Source organism: Xenopus tropicalis, chromosome 5, assembly GCF_000004195.4.
Source record: "Xenopus tropicalis strain Nigerian chromosome 5, UCB_Xtro_10.0, whole genome shotgun sequence".
Classification (NCBI taxonomy): Eukaryota; Metazoa; Chordata; class Amphibia; order Anura; family Pipidae; genus Xenopus; species Xenopus tropicalis.
The window spans coordinates 49260753-49282814 of record NC_030681.2 but is presented as its reverse complement, the minus strand read 5'-3'; the positions used below and the strand labels follow the sequence as shown (position 1 = coordinate 49282814).

The 22062-nt window shown below is 36.5% G+C and overlaps 1 protein-coding gene across 1 annotated transcript in view; it reads left to right on the top strand.

Annotated features, from left to right (window-relative positions):
* The window catches only part of adgb (androglobin), a 101565-nt gene that overhangs the window by 61460 nt on the left and 18043 nt on the right, over nucleotides 1-22062 (top strand). Inside the window, exons 24-29 of the mRNA XM_002936374.5 lie at nucleotides 1359-1490; nucleotides 2582-2735; nucleotides 11550-11737; nucleotides 14527-14711; nucleotides 16932-17104; nucleotides 21162-21273. Of these exons, the coding sequence (XP_002936420.4) occupies nucleotides 1359-1490; nucleotides 2582-2735; nucleotides 11550-11737; nucleotides 14527-14711; nucleotides 16932-17104; nucleotides 21162-21273 (944 nt within the window). The remainder of the gene's footprint in view (nucleotides 1-1358; nucleotides 1491-2581; nucleotides 2736-11549; nucleotides 11738-14526; nucleotides 14712-16931; nucleotides 17105-21161; nucleotides 21274-22062) is intronic.

Genomic DNA, 22062 nt, shown 5'->3' with positions numbered 1-22062 from the left:
TTTTAATGTAATAAATACAATAGAAATACAATAAAATCAACATTTTGAAAGTTTGTTACCTGGAGGCCAAGGTCCTGAAACTGGGCTAGTCCCCTGGAAATGGGGACATGGTAACCTTACACTTTCTTAATAGAGAATTCCACTACAATTTATTTTTTTTTATGTTTGCTTGTGTTTCAGTGCCTGCCAATATAAATGTAGGCCAAATTGAAGATATAAATGGGGCACCAACACTTAAACAACAACAAACATTTGTAAAGCGCTTTTCTCCCGTAGGGCCCAAAGCGCATACAAAAAATTAGTGCATGTGGGTGGTGCAGTGTTTTGATCTTCTTTCTTTCTTCCTTAAATGCCAATATAAATGTATCAGATACAATAGACTTTAATTTTACACATCCCAGTAAACATTTGTAAAATGCAAAATCTGAATTGTTAAATTGAGATTTGACTTTGCATTCTACTTTATTGTTGTGGCCTTAGTACAAATGGAATTTTCAAAGTGCAACAATAAAACATGTACTCTACCTATACATATTTCTAGAGCAAGCTGATTAACATTAATAGGAATCATTGCAGGTTAAAGTATGTTGCTAACAAACAATCTGGGGTGTAACTTATTATAATCTTTATTCTTACATTTTTCAATGGGTTACAATTGCAAAATTCTTGTCTCAGATGTTGCTTTCAATATAGCATTATAGAGGGTTCTACTTTCCCTTTATAGCTTGCATTTAAACTACATTATTATGCTCAACCAATGAAATTGTTTTAACTATAGACAGTAACGCGTACACATAGGGGTAGATTTATCAAAATGTGACTTTAGAGCTTAATACATAAAAACTCACCTATGTTCTATTCATTCATATGGAATTTTAAGAAGTGTATTTATCAATGGAAAGTTAGAACTAACTTTTTGATAAATATGCTTCTAAAAACCCCATAGGAATGAATAGAACGTGGGTGAGTTTTTATGTATTAAGCTCTGAACTTATATTTTGATAAATCTACCCCTTATTTTAATTTGTTGAATTTCTCAAACTCCAGACTTGTAACTGTATTAGAATATGGTGCTATTATTATTACTTAGTTCTATAAAGTATGTCTGCCAGGCGAGACATTTACATTGCTCTGTAAATTTAAAAACTGTTAATTAAAAAATCATGATAAATAAATTGTTAATGAATCTCTCCAGGGAAGTAGATTTTGTTAGTTTAACCTCTATCTTATTCTCGATATCTCAATTTATAATAAACACTTTTTTATATAAAAAAACTTTATTTTAATGTTGTCTAATTTCTTTTCTAACATTCAATTCATTTAACTGATTTATCAAATGTTTTTAATGCAATTTTTAGATACATGTTCAAACACAGTTCTTGTTCTTGTGAATACTCCTGCTATGAAGATGAACAGTATAGGATATCATTCAGTGATTATACTATATCTTACAATGAACAGCCTGCTAATTCCTGGTTTGTTTTATTCAGGTAATGATCTTTTCTCATTTAAATGCTGGGCTATGCATTTTTATGATCTATATACAGAGAAACCTGATGTGACCTTCCTTTATACATTTCTGTTTGAACATAAAAAAAAATTAAGTCCAAACATAAAATTGTTCTTTCTTGATTTGCTAAAGAAGTAAACAATGACTGCACAGTTCGTTAATACAAATACAAAGGGAAAAGGTCTCCTTAAAGCTACTCATAGCTCCACAAGCTGTCACATTCTTGATACATTCCCAAGAATTAGGGCATATTTATTGTAAAGGAATCCAAAAATCTGCCTTTACAGTTTCCTCTTGTGGAGGCAATTTGTCTGAATGGCACCAAGAAATCATTTGACTTGCTGCATCCCTGTATTCTAAATGCCTCTGTCACTTGTAACTTAGTCATAAGGCTGATAATGTGCCTGGGGATGCTGCTTTCTTGGGCACTAAAGCAGTTTTCTCAAAATTTAAGGCTGACTTGCCGTTATGATAAGATGCAAGTTGACTTAATGCTCCCTATTCTTCTAAAGCACCATTTCCTTTTACTGTACTGATGTAACTTTCTAACTTAGAATGGTGCTTGCAATAGATTACCTGTGCTGGTATTTAAAGCCACCTCTAGCAGAAGCCACCTTTAGCAAAAACATCATGAACCTTACTTTTTCAAACTGCGTAAAATTATCTAAGCAGAAAAATGGTGTAAAAAGTGATGTAAAAGAAATAGATTCCTTTGCATTTCTCCTTTTCCATGATTCTGATTCTGTCTATTGCAAAGTCATACATAAAAAGAAAACTGGGCACACTATTTATAAAGGTGTCTATTTCATTTTTTTTGCTGCCCATAGCTGGATTTTATTCAGTTTTATTCCAACTCAGACCTTGTATGAGAAAAATGTAGGCTGCAAGAAAATGTCAGTTGGTGTGTAAAAAATGTGTACAAAGTGTGTATGCAATGGATTTCTGTATTTGTAGCCAGGATTAGCATAGCTTTCCAATCAGCTTTACCCCAGTAATGGATCAATAAAATGACAAGAAGTATAAAAATACAAAAGTGATTTAATATTATTAAAGTATTTTTCTTTCCTGTAGAGAAGTATTTAATGTATGTGAAGACATGCTTATAGTACCTAAGATATATACCTCCATCCCAGCCTGTGTTCTTCACGTCATAGATAATGATACATTGGAGGAAATGCCATGGGTTTTTAACAAAGTAGCACCTCATGTTTATACAAGGAACAAGGTAAGCATTTGGGATTTCTTTTTTACAGACTGTATTATAAATAATGAGTGTATAGTACACTGATGCATGTGTATATGGGTTTAATATATGCAGCTATAAAAGGTGCTCTGAAATACAATGATCCCTATATGGAATTTAAAGGGTTGCTCACTATTAAATTAACTTGTGGTATGTTGTAGAGTGTACTATTCTGAAGCAATTTGCAATTGGTCTTCATGTTTTATTATTTGGTTTTTTTTATTTCTCGAATGAGAAACTAGAATAGGAAAAGAGCTGGAAAGAGTCACAAGAGGAAAGCAAATCATTAAAAAACAGTAAAAAATAAAGACCAATTGAAAAGTTGCTAAGAACTGGCCATTCTATAACATATTAAAAGTTAACTTAAAGATGAATCACCCCTTTAAACAGCACCCTTTGTAGCAAAGATTTCCTCTGTTCTTCGCTGAACATTAGAAGAACAGTAACACCAAAAAATGAAAGTGCCTTAAAGTATTTATAACATAAGGTACTGTTGTCCTGCACTGGTAAAAAGTTGTATGTTTGCTTCAGAAAGACTAATAGTCTATAATATATATATATAATAGTTTATATAACCAAAGATGCTGTGTAGCCATGGAAGCAGCCATTTAAGCTGGAAAAAGGAGAAAATACACAGGTACATAGCAGATAGCAGGTACATAGCAGATAGCAGGTACATAGCAGATAACAGATAAGCTCTACCGCCATGGCTACACAACATTAATAATCTTTAAAGGGTGCCTGTCACCCTAAGTAGTAATTGCAGATCATATTTCATCATGTTTGTTGAGAAAAATAAGCTTTATTTATGCTATATAAATTATTTACATGTTGTTGCCTTTAATCTTTTGGAATGCACAATTAGAAAATACAGGCTGGTACCATTTTGTAGAGCCTGTTATGAAGGCGAGCTTTGTATCATTCCAAAATGTAATTTATGTGCCAGAAATGAGGACTTGATGCACATGCCCATGAACAGGCTTTATAGTTATAGACAGAGTAGGAATGTGAGGAGTAAAGAAATGAAACTGTACCTTAGGCATAGAGAGGGGGAATGCGATATATGATTGACATCTAAGATTTTAAAATTCATTTATAAAAGATACGGATGTTCCAATAAAAAAAGAAATGTGGTTTTAAGTTTAATTTGAGAAGCACTGGGTGTCCCCTTTAATGCGAGGGAAATGCTGAAATCATTGCTCAGTGTACATGTTCCATTCGCAGTGATGGCCTACATACTTCTATCATTTAAGAATTAATTATAAAACAGGCAAAAGATATTTGTGGCATGCTTACCCAACACAAGCTGTAGTTTACCTTATTGTCAGCATGTTGATGTCCTTTGAGCAGTACAATGTCACTTTTGCTTAACATCATTTTTAACTGTGACATGATGAATCACTTTTGCTTTTGTGACTTTATTCAGGAAGAAGGGCATGTTTAGCTCAACAGCTTCCCAACAATAAGGCATGCTATAAAATATTTTTTCTGTAAAATTTGTGTTTTAGATATCATACAATAACTTCATCTCTGCTTTTCTGTGGACTTTTCATGTTGTTTATTGTCACGGTTATTCTGTATTAATTTGGATTTAATGAAATGTTAACATAAACAAGATGTTGATATTATAAGAGATGACATGGAGGCAAAGGAATAGGCCATAGGGAGCAAGACCTGACAGCTGATATGACCTCAGAACCTAAGCATTGACAATCCCTGGTGAATTAATAAGTATTGCAATGCCCTTGTGAAGGAGAAGACAAAAATTCATTTAAGGCGGTGAGAGCGGTCTAGGGTAATTAGTTTATAGAAATTAATTATTTAAAGAAATATATCCGATTATAGAGTCAAATGTGTATACTTAAAGGAGACATATTGGATAAATGGGAAAAACGCTAATTTTGTAGGCAATTATGAATAATATATGGTGCTGGTTTCACTTTTTGCTAAAAATTAATCCTATCTGTAAAAATGGCCCCTTTATTGGAGCTCCCTATAGATCCTCTCACTTCTCTGTCCGAGTTTGAAATGAAGAGTGGGCGTGTCCTAACGGTCCCTGCCAGAAGCACAGTAGGAGGGAGAGAGCCAATCACAGCCCTGCACTCACACAAGCACAGATAGGCTTCAGTTCCCTATCAGGTCAGCCTAGCTGCTGATTGGTTCCTATCTTACAGTGCAGTGTATGGAGGGCCGCCGGCTCCCCTGCACATCCAGAGAATTCAGCCAGCAGGAAGTGGCACAGATGGGCGGGACTAGTGGGGTTTTGGTGGAATTTCTCAATAAATCAGTCTTAAATACAACTTTTTAAAGCACAATCCTTCTATATCTAGAGGAGTATAATTCACTGGTACATTCATAATTTTTATAGGATATGTCTCCTTTAACATTTTGTGAAGATTTTTAATCATCCCTGCTAAAGGGCTGTGGTTGCCTTGTGATGGTCCAGAATAACAAAACTTAGGGGCTGATTTACTAACCCACGAATCCGACCCGAATTGGAAAAGTTCCGACTTGAAAATGAATATTTTGCGACTTTTTCGTATGTTTTGCGATTTTTTCGGATTCTGTACGAATTTTTCGGATCCAATACGATTTTTGCATAAAAACGCGAGTTTTTCGTATCCATTACGAAAGTTGCGTAAAAAGTTGCGCATTTTGCGTAGCGTTAAAACTTACGCGAAAAGTTGCGCATTTTTCGTAGCGTTAAAACTTAACGCTACGAAAAATGCGCAACTTTTCGCGTAAGTTTTAACGCTACGCAAAATGCGCAACTTTTTACGCAACTTTCATAATGGATAGGAAAACTCGCGTTTTTACGCAAAAATCGTATTGGATCCGAAAAATTCGTAAAGAATCCGAAAAAATCGCAAAACATACGAAAAAATCGCAAAGTACCGATCATTACGAAAAAAACGCAATCGGACTCCATTCGACCCGTTCGTGGGTAAGTAAATCAGCCCCATAATGTACAACGTTTCTTTGTTGAGCTTGAATTCTTCTTTAAAGATATCTATGCCCTTGAGCAGACTGGGAGCCATAAAAATCTCTCAGAGGGCAACATCTAACCTGCAGCCCTTCTGCTGGAAAGACCTGAGAGATGATTTCGAACACAAGTGCAGTGCGCAATGTGTAGTTTCACACAAATTACGTTTTTACTCAGAATGCAGCATTTTCCTTTCAATTCCAGCATAATTGCAACCACAAGTAGTTGTTGTGTCCGATGCTATTGCACTCAATGTGTCAAAATGTCCACAATTGCACAAAGCCCACAGTGGGAACCCTGAAGTCATGGGAACCCCCTTAAGCCACTGATTGGTTACTGACTGCTAACAGCTTAGAGAGCTATAAAGGAGGAAGTAATGGCCTTTGTGTTAGAAATCTCCTCACTCCAGCCTTTATAGCTTATATTTTTGGCTGGCTAACTATGTTGAAAACATTTTTTATTTTGCGTAGTCTATCTATTTTACCCAGTTTAATTTTTACACTGAGCTGCTCCTTTAAGATGCTGGTAGCTCTATGGTTATCCTGCATCAATAGACACCCTTGTGCAGAATTCAGAATGTAAAATGAACCCCCTGGTCTATTTGAACTGCTTGCTTAAAGTACAAAGCAGCTCATCCTTTGCTCATCCTTCCACCTCACATGTCAAAGTTTCCTCACATCAAGCAGTAGATATGTTCTGTGACCCAGCTTCTTTTAACAACCAGCCCACTAACCAAAGCATTCCTCCAATGGCACTACATTTAAAAATGATCCATTGAAGAGTAAGAGCCAGCTCAGCTGTTCTTTCCATTCATTTGTATACATTTGTATAAATTATTTTTTGGATTTATCTTTTTAATCTTTTATCTTATAACACCTGAATGTTTCTCTTGTAGAGGAACACAATTTTTGTTTTTAAACTCTGAGAACCATCACCATGCTTTCATTGTGTAGTTCTACAAATAACAAGCCAGCTTCTTTTTATGACCAGTTCAGTAGCAGATGCTTTGTGCTTATCTCCCATGAAAAGTAGTGCCATTTAAAATCTGTTTAAAACCCGTGACAGCTACCTTTTGTGCCAATAATTGCCAAGGGCAGGCTCGTCAATTGTCTTCATCCAACGAATATGCATATGCTACAGCTGCTTGTATGTTTTTGCCAGAAAAATCTCAAAGTAACATGTTGTAATGTTTTTGTCATTTATGAAGGCAGTAGCAAAGACAACAAATTACAAGTGAGTGTTTATAGTTGCAGAATTACTTTTTCCTAATTGCATTTCTTTTTACTGACTTTTTCAGTACTATTCTAAGTACTGAATTGAATATCAGACTGGGACTCTGATGCTAAGGCCCTGCTGCTATCCACCTTGTATTGGCACCTGTACTATTGAACTGGTTCCAAAACACCTATTAAAGGCTGTTGTCATGCATATAGCTGTCCTCTCAGACCTGAGGTCCTGCTAAAGCCGTTCTCCTGGTATTTGACTTTCTTTGTAGAACTTCTCCCTGTTTCTTTCAGTTTTGATCTCTTGCCTGCCCTGACTTCTATCACACAAAAGCCATCTGTTTGCCCTGACCTTCAATCTGTTTTTTACTTTTCAAATAATTAAATGCTCAATAAAGGATAATGGGTGTAGGATAATGTCCTCGGAACAACAGGTTTTATGAAGTCAGTCTAAACAATGTCCCACATCTCCAAAATCTATTTAAAATACTGAAATTATTTATATCAACATATTAAAAGCATACAAACATTCATGGGGTTTGTATGGTTTTCATCTGTTACATAGTTACATAGGGTTAAAAAAAGTCCATCAAGTTCAACCCTTCCAAGTAAACCCAGCACACACAAACCTATACTGACCTATCTATACACTCTCATACATAAACTATATATACAAACATTAATGCTAACTGTAGATAATAGTATCACAACAGCTTTGCATGCACTCTCCAGCTCATTAATATCCTTTTTAAGGACTGGAGCCCAAAACTGCACTGCATACTCAAGGTGAGGCCTTACCAGGGACCTATAAAGAGGCAAAATTATGTTTTCATCCCTTGAGTCAATGCCCTTTTTTATACAAGACAGCACTTTATTTGCTTTAGTAGCCAACTTGTTATCTACAAAAATCCCCAGATCCTTCTCCATTAAGGATCCCCCAACAAACTACCATTCAGTAGATAGCTTGGGTTTATATTATAAAGCTTTCCTACTACTGATGTCAGACTAACAGGCCTATAGTTTTCTGGCTGAGAATGGGATCCCTTTTTTAATTACGGCACCACAATAGCAATTCGCCATTCTCTCGGCACTATGCCAGACCTCAGTGAATCCTGACAAATTAAGTGAAGGGGTTTGGCAATAACAGCGCTAAGCTCGTTTAATATCCAGGACCTTTGTTTACCATTACATGTTCAAGTCTCTTTTGAATTTCCTCCCGAGTGACCCATGCATCAGTAGCTGTATTATTAGAACTAGGTATATTAAAAGGGAAGCCTTCATTAGCTGGCTCCACAGATGTATAGACAGATGAAAAATAACAGTTCAAAATTTCTGCTTTTTCCCTGTCCTCATCAACCAACTGACCACCCCATGATAATAAGGTTCCCACCCCTTCTTGATGCATTTTTTTACTATTCGCGTAATTAAAAAATAGTTTTGGATTATTTTTACTCCTAGCTAGTTACATTTGTTGATAAATATGTTGATGCATTTAGCATTTTAAATTGATTACAGACATTTAGGATATTTATTGAAGTGTTTTTTGTCATTTGCTTTACCCTTTTTCTTGCTCTGCTATCTTGGCTGCTATTGTTGCCAATAGCTTGCTATTGACTTGCGTGTTTGGATTGGCTCTGAATTTCTGCGAAAAGTCCGGTGTTGTAAATATTCAGTTAGTCACACTTATTTGCATTTACATTTTGTACTCTTTCATATATAGAAGTTTCCTAGTGAAAAATGTACCTAGGAAAAATATTTTTTTCCTCTTACTCCAATAGGTAAGAGACTTACACCATCCTTTGTAACCTCTTACACCTCTTTTTGTAAAGAGAACAATAGTCTTCTCATGGTATTGGCCACACAAACAAACCCTTAGGGGCACATTTACTAAGACACGAATTCGAATCCGAATTGGGAAAATTCCGATTGGAAAACGAACATTTTGCGACTTTTTCGTATTTTTTGCGAATTTTCGGCGCCTTTATGACTTTGCGGAAATTGTCGCGACTTTTTCGTTACCAATACGATTTGCGCGAAAAAACGCGAGTTTTTCGTAGCCATTACGATGCGCTCGTATCTTGTCGCGACTTTTTCGTATTGAGCGTCGTAAGCGGCGGGCGAAACTTTCAGACTTAGCATGATTTTGGAAGCCTCCCATAGGACTCAATGGCACCCTACAGCTCCAACCTGGCCCAAGAAAAGTCACCATACTGAAGCTTGAATGAATCCGAATCTTTCGTACTCGGCGCAAAAGCTGCGAAAAAGTCGCGACTTTTCGCGCAAGTATTAACGCTACGAAAAAATCGCCACATTCCGCAACATTCGGAATGGCAACGAAAAAGTCGCGACTATTATCAGAAAAGTCGCAAAATAGCGATCATTACGAAAAAAACGCAATCGGACGTATTCGGCCCATTCGTGAGTAAGTAAATGGGCCCCTTAGTATTATAACATAGATTTTAGAAGCTTTGTCAAAGCCCAGGTAACTGGCAAAATACACATCAGGCTCAATAGTATGACACATTTTTCTGGGGGTCTGTCAGGAGCTACAAAATGGTTTGTAGCAGTTAATTCCACAACAGATTTTCTTAAAGGAGAATGCAAGTCAAAATTTAAAAAGCATACTGCCCAATAGTCCTCCTATTGTTTAGTAAAAACGCCACACTTTTGGCTCACCTAATCAAATATTTACTCAGTCACACTTACTTCACATTTTCTAGAACAGGCAGCCATCTCTAAAAAGGTATTCTCCCTTCCTTTCCCTCCTTGCTTCGTACTGCACATGTGTTTCATTCCCTTCCCCCCCTCCCCTCTGCCAGATCCGATCTGATTGGCTGGTGGGCATGTGTAGCTCAGAACAGGAGACAGGATCAAGTTACACACATGCTCAGAGAATAGGAAGGCTGCCGCTGGCAGCCTACAGGAAGGACAGAGAGATATCAGTGATGTCACTGTAGTCTTCACACTGCTGTAGGCTGCCAGCACCATATCTCAGAGAAGCAAGCAGGGATCTGGGAATTTAGATATGCAGTAAGTACTTAAAAAGAATGCCTTTAGACTTACTCTTAATTTATATTAACCTTTCATTGTCCTTTAACATCCTTTTTTCCCCACACACTGCTCCACTTTTCCACGAATCCCACTGTCTGGATTCAAACCAATGTATATCTAATATTCAGTGGCAGGAGCACAGGCCAAGGCAGTCTCTGCTGCAAAGACGACACACAACATGTTTTGAGTCACACAAGGAAACTTTCTCAATTGTAAAGGTGAGCAGCTATTTACACACCTTATAAACCCTCCCACAACCAGGAGTGTACCGACCCCACAAATACTTTCCAAAAAACTTTTTAATGACCCACGCATGATCCAAATAAATAGTCCATAAATATAGTCCATATTTCTCACGTTTCAATGTGTACAGTCTTTAGTATTCATCCAAACACGTGGAAAGAAAGTCCATAACGAATATCCAAATCTAAATGGAAATATAAGGAACATATACAAAAGGAAACCAAATATAAAATATTTAAAACACTTAAGACCTTGTCAACCAATACATGTCTTAAATTATAACCCAGGTACTACCTCCAAGGTCTGCCATGATTCATTGATAAAGGGCGCAATAAATGCTAGAATGCCTGTTTATTTGTTATTATCTAACCTACAGGTTAGTCAAAAAAATTATTACAAAACTTACCATACCTGTGTCGCTACTTTTCCACTGCAATTATTTTAAATAGGGAAATAAAATTATTTTTTATATACAGGTATGGCATTTCAATATATGGAAACACGTTATCCAGAATTTCCTTTTTTCTGTAATAATAAAACAGTACATTATACATGAACGTAACTATCTGCATGAATCCACATTGGTGGCAAAACAATTCCTTCAGGGTTTAGGGAGTGATGAACCAAATTACAGAAAGGTCTCTTTTTTGCAGGCCCCTTTACCTGTATGTGTGTATATATATACCTTTGGTAATTTTTTGGTTTTTTTTCAAATGTCAAATTTTTTGCCCTACTTATATGACTAAGATGTCATATAATTGTGAAATAATTATTTTTCAATACCTTGGGAAGGCAGCAATGAGACTATTATTCTCTTTGGTACTAAGGGTGGTGTGTGTATCTTACCTACAAGAGAATAGTGATGAGCTAATCTGTCCTGTTTCAGTTCGCTGAAAAATTAGTTGAAACAGCGTAAAATTTGCAAAACCCTAAAAATTAATTGTTGCACAAATATTTTTTTATATTTTTTGTGAAACACAGAAATTCACAGCAAATTCATGCCAGCTGAAAAATTTCGCTCATCGCCATTGTTGCAAGAACTATAGACAGGACTGTAAGACATACACAATTTAAAATATTAAAAAAATCTAGAGATAGAAACAAAACCAGTCTGCAGAACTTGTAGACCAATAATATTGAAGTAACTTTATTGAGAGAATATTGGTTTCTTGAATAAAAGCATCTTAATTAGATTATTCAGTTTCTAAAAAATGGGAAACAAAAAATCACAACTATACTGCTTAAATGCAACAAATGGTAATTTTCCAAGTGTTCAATGCTGTCCTTACTTTCCAGAAAGGCTACACATTTGTGGCAGAAGCTCATTCTGGTGACTTCAGCATATCACCTGGGAAGTGCAGACTGAGACTGATTGGGGCCTGCAAACCACTACCTTCTCTTTCTCGTGAGGCTGTAAGCAACAATTTCTCTGTTAGAGAAGTCAGAGACTATTACATCCCCAATGACAAGGACATCATTTTCAGGTACTTCAGATATACCGTAACAAAAGCCATAACAAGCATTTATTGTTATGTGTATACAGAGAGAGAGAGATTCTATAAAATTCTATAGAATAGAAGTTCTATAAAATGTCTGATTATTTATGATTTCCATTAAGAAATAATATATAATGTATACATTTTTAGCAACATAATTCATACTGTCCCAGAGCATACAGCATGATGAATATATAGATATGCCATGTATAATTTCCCTTAGACACAGCAATGTGCAGAAAGTTGTTCCTTATCATGTTTCAGGCAGTTTCATACACATAGGGGGTGATTTATAAATGTTCCAGTTTGTTTTTATTTTTTTTAGTTTTTTGTGGTAAAACTCGAGTTTATGTAGAAGCCAATGGGAGTTGCCCTAGGCAAAGTTAAGCTATATTTTCAATAAGAGATTTTCGAGTTTTGCTATTTTTTTTTTAGTTTGTAAACTCCCAAATTTGAGATATTAAAGTGTTTTATTTAAATTATTTTTCCATATTAATAAATAAGCATACAGATCAAAAAGACAAAGACTACTTCATGTTTAACATCTGAAAAGACACAGCAAGAGAATGTTAATATCTGATTATTGTGTAATCTTCTAGAACCCACATCATGTTTAAAGGAGAAAGAAAGTCTAAATCCCTGGGGGTGCCAAATGTTAGGCCCCTTCCCCCTTTCCAGTGATTGTAATTACCTGGTATCATGGGCCAGTGGCATTTTCTGATCATGTGCCATCCTAACGATCATAACAAAAAATTGGGATCTGGTTAGATGTTACGTTTCCTTACCATTTTGCACAATCAAGGGACTTACCATGTGATAAGGAGTAGAAACTTAGATGAGTGGCTTGTAGTTAAGCATTTATAAAAAAAAAAAAGAAGGCTTGGATGAGCATATAAATAGGAATATACCTTACCTTCAGGTGCTGAAGAGTATTATATAACATAATGGCAGTGCTTTTACATAGTCATAACAGGTAATTTACTCTGTATTCATAAGGTGTATGGGAAGGGCAGTGCAACCCCCTCCTCACCCCTATTATACAGACATGCAAGTCAGTGAAGCCCTGTACTTACTGCCTGCCATATGGCATGTAGTATAGGGCTGCACTGCTCCCACCTACACTGCGATCTCTACCTTGCTTTGCATACTTTATCTAGAATGATGTGCAGAGTGTTGCCAGACCCCAGATGCAAGTGCCTTCTAAATAAGCATTAAGGGGCATCGACTTAGGGGTCAGGACACAAGTAAATGACCACTGAATTTATAAAGTAAGAATGCATAAATATTTAATTTCTTTAATATGAAGTATGTCTTTATGTAGTGACCTAAGAATCTATAAATAGTTTGTCATTAGAATGCACAGTTTTGTAGGTTACACTGGTCACTGATGTAATTGATTATGACATTACATAAGTGAGAAAAAACTGTTTTCCCCTCCAAAATAAGGGATCTGTTAAGCTTTGTACAATATGCTTTATTAGTTTTGAGTACTGCCTAGACAACATCATAGGGAAAGACTGTTAGGCACAGTAAGTATGTCAGTCTATACTTATCTATTAACATTTTGTTTGTGGTTATATGCTTTGGGGTTATTTATATACTGTCACTTATGTGTTTGTCGCCTTAAGTATGATAAAGCTGTCCTGAAGAAATGTATGTATATGGAGAAACTAAATGGCACTGACTCCATGGCAAGCATCTATAGACTCTTGAATGGCCATCGGAGTTGGACTGTCAAGTTCTGATTATTCTTCGTACCAGTAAACAGTGCATTAAAATGTCTTAAATGTCTTAAATGTTACCATCATTTTAAATGTTACTATCATTTTACATTCTCCCAAAATAACAACTGAACATTTTTAATATTTTTATTATCAAGAACTTGTAGAGAATTGTAATTTAGTGTTGCACTACAAACAAATAACATTGTGTGGATCCTATAAATTGATACTCTAAACATATACATATTTTTTGTTTTAATTATTCATAGAGCTTTCTTCAAAACATTCCTTACTGTGGTTAATGCTATTGTGCAATCTATACAATTTCCTATACACCCCCAACAAAAGGCAAATATCTCTTATTTGAAAACCCTTGCATAGGCTTCGTGTTAATCAAATAATTTACTTATTAAAAAATGTATTTCTTTTTCTCTGTATTAATAAAATAGTACCTTTTACTTGATCTCAACTAAGACATAATTAATCCTTATTGGATGCAAAACAATCCTATTTGGTTTATTTAATGTTTAAAAGATTTTTAGCAAACTTAAGGTATGGTGATCCAAATTACAGAAAGACCCCTTATTTGGGAATCCCCAGGTCCTGAGCATTCTGGATAACAGATCCCATATTATACCTTTCTGCTTCTAAGACATTTTCTCTAATACTCTAAATAGAAACTATAAAATCAGCTGCTTTTGAAGGCATCTTCAACTCTGGAGACCTTGAGAGGCTCTTAAAAGCTGCTTTGAAACTTGTTACAGCAGCTAGTTCTAAAATAGCGAAGACTAAAAAACCATCCAGTTCAAGGTTGTCTAAACCATATTTACATCAGGAAAAAACAAATGGAAAATATTAGAGTGAGCTCTTACTTCTGGTATGTTTGGCATAAGGAGCTCTATTTTGTGTTAGGAGAGAGTCTCAATCCATTTATGAAATAAGTAGAATATTTCTACTTGTAGCTAATAATTTTAGCATTAACACCTTAACATTTGTCTACATTTTGGCATTGAATTTTAGTCCATGTAACCTTTTTTTAATATTATTCCTATGAAGATATGCAGTGAAAACCTCAGTAGAGCACATGGCAACAATACAAGTTCAGACAGGGAAACCAGATGCATATTTCAAGATACAGATTTTGGATAATGGTGAAGAGCTTGTCAGTGCAACTGGAAAAGGTCAAGCAGTCATTCCTGCAGTATGTTTTCTGCCCGATGAAAGACCTATGAGTGCTTTTTGTAAGTACTGCATTATTGTATGTGTATTTTACATCTTGTGGTTTACACAAACTAGATACAATTAATAAAAGGGCTCATTCATGCCCGCAAGTGCAGTCAGCAAAGTGCAATTTTTGAGTGCAATCGCCATGTTCTTCTCCAACAATGCAGTGTTTTTTTCCAGAATTCCAGTGTCATCGTGGATGCAAGGGGGAAGCACCTACCACAGTCCATGAGGCATCATTTTTGGTGTTCAGTGTGCAAGTTACATCTGTGCCTGAATGTTTAGGCACCGGTGTTCTGCTCCTATTGATGCTGGGCAAGAAGTGAACTCTTTCCCCTGCATCAATAGGTTCAACAGCCCATCAGGAAGGAATTGGCAGTGCTTGGAAGTGCAAGGAGTGTTAAATAAAAGCGGTCAAATGGTGTACCCATTTTTACATCAGAGCAGATAAACTATATTAACAGACAGTAAAGACATTTCTAACTTCACAGAATAAATATTTTTTGAAAGAATGATTAAGGAATATTTTATTATTAGTTTAACTTAAGAAAAATACCATTAAGTTCAGCGTGTATGTGCCTTTGGAGAATGCAAAATAAAAGCAGTATTTGTTTTTTCATTAAAAGTCTGTAGTCCTTCTTTTCTACAGCACTGTGAAATGTGTTGACACAAATTCCTAATAATAAGAAGAATATTTGACTGTACAGTTAGATATCCAATCTCCTTTTTAAAGGACAACTCAATCCCCCTGGCTCAACTGGCCTCCATTGGCCCCATATCCCTGCAGAGTCTATTACGCTCAAAAGTGTTGTGCAGCACAAGCACCATATTCTCCCTGCTTGGATACTCTTGTAAGTTCACCAACATAGAGCCTGCAGGAGAATATGCAGTTGAAGCAAGGTTGGGGATCAGCTTCAACTGGGCATGCTCCTGCAATGTCTTCGATGTAACTGAAGAGGATCCACAATGGCTGCAAAACTCTCTGTTCCTATAGCAGGTTCAAAAATAGGGACATTTTTGAGTGTAATAGATTCTGCAAGGAGAGAAAGGCAAGGGGGGCGGGTGATGGAGACCAGTTGAGGGGGGCTGGGATTTTGGAGCGGGTTGAGGTCATCTTTAAGGCATTATTAGAATCTCCCCCAAATTACCGGTAATATAAAAAAGGAAGTCTTCAACTACAATTGGTGAGTTTCATTTTTCCTAGATAGATAACTGCTTTTATCAGAGTTGAATCTGCGTCGTTTGCCATTAAGCCCTAATTTATTCCAGTCACACTGAAAAGTGCAATGTCATGCATTTATTTTCTCATATCATTTTCAAACACAGAGACAACACTAAGGGGCTGATTTACTTACCCACGAACGGGTCGAATGGAGTCCGATTGCGTTTTTTTCGTAATGATCGGTACTTTGCGATTTTTTCGTATGTTTTGCGATTTTTTCGGATTCTTTACGAAATTTTAAAACTTAACGCTACGAAAAATGCGCAAGTTTTCGCGTAAGTTTTAACGCTACGCAAAATGCGCAACTTTTTACGCAACTTTCGTAATGGATACGAAAAACTCGCGTTTTTACGCAAAAATCGTATTGGATCCGAAAAATTCGTACAGAATCCGAAAAAATCGCAAAACATATGAAAAAGTCGCAAAATATTCGTTTTCAAGTCGGAACTTTTCCAATTCGGGTCGGATTCGTGGGTTAGTAAATCAGCCCCTTAAACTCCAAACTTCAAGGTCATGTTAGAATTATTTATAAAGGGCTGTTTGCATATACTAATTAAGTTTATAACATTCTATATGTTATTTTATTAAAAATAAGGGTGAAGCCAGTTTAGCAAAAACATGAATAACTGCAATACCTTCTCATACACAACTAAAAAAGAGAAATAATAATAAGGGGCTTTTTAAAATAAATCCTTAAAAATGCTAATACTGTAATAATAATAGGTGGATCAGCCATCATTAATCCTCCTATACACCATTTATTTATTAGTGACAAGGAATGTGGCTATGTATGCCAGATGCCTTGATTTCTACCTAAGCCAAATGCCAGTAAGTGATAAAAAAAATCTTCTATGTAGGAAGAAGATTTTACATGAATGTAATTTTTGGCCATTAGAAAAGCATATAAGATGTAAACTGATATATATGTAAATACTCTATAAAAGGATTACAATTTTATTTTGCTTAAACATATTTTCTTATAAATGAATAAAAGCACAAACCTATTATTCAACAGCAAGCAAAAGTCAGACTTTATTGAATGGAACAAAGAAAGGAAGAATTACTTCAGGAGGCAGTACTAAAAACAGCAAGACTAGAACAGAAGTCATATTAGAAGCTCATCATGAGGAAGGACATAACATATCAGAAAATGAAAACCCTGAGGAAAAAACAACAACACCGCTTGTGGTAAGCAATAATCTGCAATTTAGCAAATATATTCCTGTATCTAACATAAAGAACATTTTAGTTATGTTTGTTTCTGTTGTTTTGTTATCATATCTGTTTTTCAGCACTCATCCTCACAGCATGAAACTTGCCTCCAACCTGCATAATAAACTTTTGTAAATTGTTGGATACAAATTTGGTACAGGGATGGGATCCCATTATCCAGAAAGCTCAGAATTATGGAAAGGTCATCTCTCTTAGACTCCATTATAAACAAATAATTTAACAAAAATCAGAAATTATTATTATTACAGAAAAAAAATATTTTTTCTGTAAGAAAAGTACTGTATACCGTAGACTTACGGAATAGTGATCCAAATTACAGAAACACCCAGGTCCTGAGCATTTTTTCTAATAGGTCACATACCTGTATTTGGTTAATTGTTCTTCTTTAGTGTGTGTTTACAAGCAGAATTTTCTGTAAAGTTACTGTTAAAATGTCAGACACCAGATCACATATAATAATATCTGCTATGTTGGAACAAGAATTATCCTAGTTTAGAAAACTGATATATTTTGATCACAAAGCTCTGCACAGGAATTTTTGATCATGTAGTGCAGAACTGCAGCTATCTGTCTCTGTTTGAACCAAGTTCTACTTAATGAAAAATGGCTGCACTGTGGTTAAAACAGCAGTCCATATATGAGCAGCCGCACTTAAATCTGGACTGGTTGATCAGCTGTGGGTGCAGGGTCAAAATAGCATACAAAAATTTTCAAAAGGACCCGCACTAGGACCTTTATCAAGGTGGTAAAAGCTCTGTGTTTAGACTTCCTCCATTTATTTTTTTCATTAAGCAGAACTGGGTGCAAATACAGACATAAATATGTATATATATGTGTGTGAGTGCACAATAAAAAGGTAAAGTACACACAGCCCCTGAAAATTAGATTATCTAATAGCCACAATATTTAAATTTGATTACTTCATAAAGCATACTGTTGTCCTCCATTGATAATATACATGTTCTTATATAAATTAACAATAATTATCCAAAATATATGTGTTTATTCTTTAAGGAAAACATAAGGGAGAAAATTTGAGATTAAAAATCTACTTGATACATAAGTAGCCACAAAACAGCATTTGAATAATTGATCACCATTTAGAGCAAAATCAAATTCATTAGACAGAACATGTTCCAGTGATAACAAATGCTTAGTTATCAATATGTAACACCGTATATACTCGAGCGCTCTCGCCGGAACGTACGGCGGGGGGGCGGGGTGCAAGCTAGAGTGCAGGAGTGTACGCCCACGTGGGGGGCGGGGGCCAGGGTGCGCGCGAGCCCACGGGGGGTGTGAACAAGCACAGGAACATCAGATAGGTGCATAGAATTGTCTGACTATTTAAACTAACGTATATACGCAAGTATAAGCCGAGGGCCACTTTTTCAGCACATTTTTTGTGCTGAAAAACTCGGCTTATACTCGAGTATTTCCGGTATATTCTAACAACCTCAGAAGTTATCCCGGGAGTAAAAAAACTAAAGGTGGCCATACACGTTACAACAGGGGTCCCCAGCCTTTCTTACTTGTGAGCAACAGTCAAATGTAAAAAGGCTTGGAGAGCAACACAAGCATCATAAAAGTTCATGGAGGTGCCAAATAGTGGCTAAGATTGGCTATTAAGAAGCTTCTATGCACACAGCTTACAGGAGATCTTGCTTAGTAGTACATCTTGTTTCTATGCAACCAAAACTTGCCACCAAGTCAGGAATTCAAAAATAACCACCTGCTTTGGGGACACTGGGAGCAACATCCAAGGGGTTGGTGAGCAACATGTTGCTCATGAGCCACTGATTGGGGATCACTGCGTTACAATAATGACCTTTCACTTGACCATTGGTTGCAGGAAAGATTGTTCGTCCACTCCACTAGCAGTAAGAGCTGAATCGTCAGATATGCAGGTAGAAACAATAGATTCTACCCCTATCTGACTATTCAACATTAACCTACTGCCAATGTTCGAATTTCCACCCTGGCTGATAGAGAAGACAACCTACAGCATATCCAAGGCTTTTGTCAATGTTGCCCACCCACCATACACGCACCGAATTTCGAACATGCCAAGTCTGTTGTATGTTAAAGCAAGGCCCTTGCTGTACCTGATTGCTAGATTATTTTCTCAAAATTTTCCCCAGTACTCCTCCTGTGCCCTGTGATATGTTGGCCTATTTATCCTCAGTCGCAGCCACCATTTTACTGCATGTGATTTCATCAAGATGGCCAAACAGAATGCACCAATATTAAACCTCCCCTCCCTCCCTGCCATGGTAGAAGGCAGCCAAAAGGATGAAGGAGGCAGGGGGAAACACATATTGATTGGCTCAGAGTACTAATAACTAATAAGTGCTAGGCAATGTTTGTGTTTATCTTCCTGATTGGCTTATACATCACCATAACGACTGTGTTGGTAGTTTGCTATTGGTGCAGACTTAGTGGTGGGGGGGCTTTATCAGGTAAGTGTTTGTGAGCACTCCTTGTCACATCTTACAAAGCGTGCTCACGAATACTTTTAAATGTGCATGTACTGCCTTCTGATTCTAACAACTGCACTTGTTCCCGGGTCTTGGTCTTCATGAAGGAGCGGTGGATTATGGGTATTTCTATTAGGTATCTCAGCATTTTTTTTCAAAAGTGAGGCTTATGATAAAAAAAAAGCGCTTGAAATAAGGGGGCGTATATTCACAGATGACACCACTGGAGGTATGCCTGTGGAAAGAAGATTAACTCTGTATTAGACTTTCCTTGTCGTTTAGAGCATGTATAACAGAATTCTGACCAACTGACATTATATATATATGTGCAGGTACTGAATCCTCATCAGACACACAAAGATGGATCATGATGATGCTGAAACTTGTCAATGATCTGACGCCGTATTTAGGTCACACATGCAAACAGACCTCAATCATTTACTGGCTGCTGTTGCAAGCACTATAATAGCCATGATTGCTTTCGTATACTTCTGCATATCAACTGTCGGTTTAAATGCTGGTTTCTAGATACCCTAAATAAAGCATAAAATGTGGGATATAAGACAATTGTAGGAAATTTACCTTTTTGTTATTAAGTCCTGTTGTTATCTTGCACCGTAACTGCCCCCTAACTTGCGCATCATATAGGAGTACAAGATACGGAGAGGTAGCATGTACAGACCACAACAGGGCCCTACATCCAGCACTGTAGCAGACTTTAAAGGAGAAGGAAAGGTAAAAACTAAGTAAGCTTTATCAGAAAGGTCTATGTAAATACAACCATAAGCACTCACAGAAACGCTGCACTGAGTCCTCTGTCAAAAGAAACAGGATTTGTTGTCTCTTTGTTTCCAGTGCCAGAGACACACAGTTCTCTCCTCTCCCCTTTTCTGGTCCCCCCTCCATTAAGAATGCTAAGAACTCCCTCCCCCCCCCTTAGGAATGTGTGATCTGAGCCAATCAGCAGGAATCTTCCTCATAGTCTTACAAACTGCCCATGTACACAGGTCTTGGTCTTAGTGCAGGAGTGTGGCCTTATGGGAACTTTTTTTACAGAGCTCAGCGTTTTTTTTCCTATGAGGCTTCTGATCATCTGAACAGGAGAAATATGGGGAGACTTAAGGGCACTATTGAGAGAACTGAAGGTATGCCTGCAGCTTGAGATTAACTCTTTATTAGCCTTTCCATCTCCTTTAAGGACAGATCTGGCCTGTGCCCTGTACCACACACAAGATTATTTATCTGGTGCAAGATGCAGAGCACAGCCAGACCCCAGACAGTGCTTTCATTAAGAGCCCTCCACATAGTGCTTTGCACTTCTGTGTGGGGTCTGGCTTTATAAATGTGCAAAAAAAGGCTTATGTCACAATGTTTTGTGACACAGGGACCTTCTTCTAGCACCTAGTTATTGACTTTTAATATGGTGTGCACCCTTGGAATATATATATCTATATTTATATATAGCTAGATATATACACATATATACTTAGCATGTATTGCTTTTTTGCATAATAGACCATTTCATTGTATTTTTTCAGCTACACAAGTACATTGTACAAGCTACTGTGCTATATAAAAGCTGGCCCCTTACAGACAGCCAGTCAGCATTCATTGAAAGCCTAAGGGATCAGGAGAAACTGGAGACCAAAGGTAGGTGTTATAGTAGCTCTAATTACGTACGTATTGTAGTTTTATTACTTTTTTATTATGTCGAAAAACGCAAGTTTAATTTTCAGTTTCTGATAAAAAAATCATATAAAGCATGAAGGACACAATTTCACATAAATAATGAATTCATAGAACAATAAGACCCAGATCTTACTTAACAAAATACAAATATCAACAGTTAGTACTAGTGGTTATATTTATAGTTTATGTATGTGAGTGTATAGATTGGTAGGTGTGGGTTAGGTGTGCTGGGTTTACTTGGATGGGTTGAACTTGATGGACACTGGTCTTTTTTCAACCCTATGTAACTATGTAACTATGTAAGTAACACAGATTAAATTTGAATGAAAGACAAAAATGAAAATATGCTATTTATACAGTATTGCAACACTTGTATATAATTTGCATGTATAATTTAACCCCATCAAACCAGGGTTTTGTGAGTACACTGGACATCATTAAATCAAAACGTGGCACCCTACAGAGTTGCAAATTGCACCCTGCACTGAATGTTTAGTAGTTTCACTAGAGTGTTTCTGGGCAGAAGGACCTGTGTGTAATGAGCTGTACTGTAGGTTCAGAAAGGACTGAGAAGAAACGTCATGGGCACTTTCCTTCCAAAGTCTAAGTGAAATATATACAGTTTCAGTGCCATGCTATAACAAATACCTGAGACCTGAGCAGTAAAAAGTGTAATTTGTAGTCAGTTAATATAGCTGGGTTTTAAAGATTCAGGTGAAGATCTTGATATTGATTTGGAAGTATTGGCTT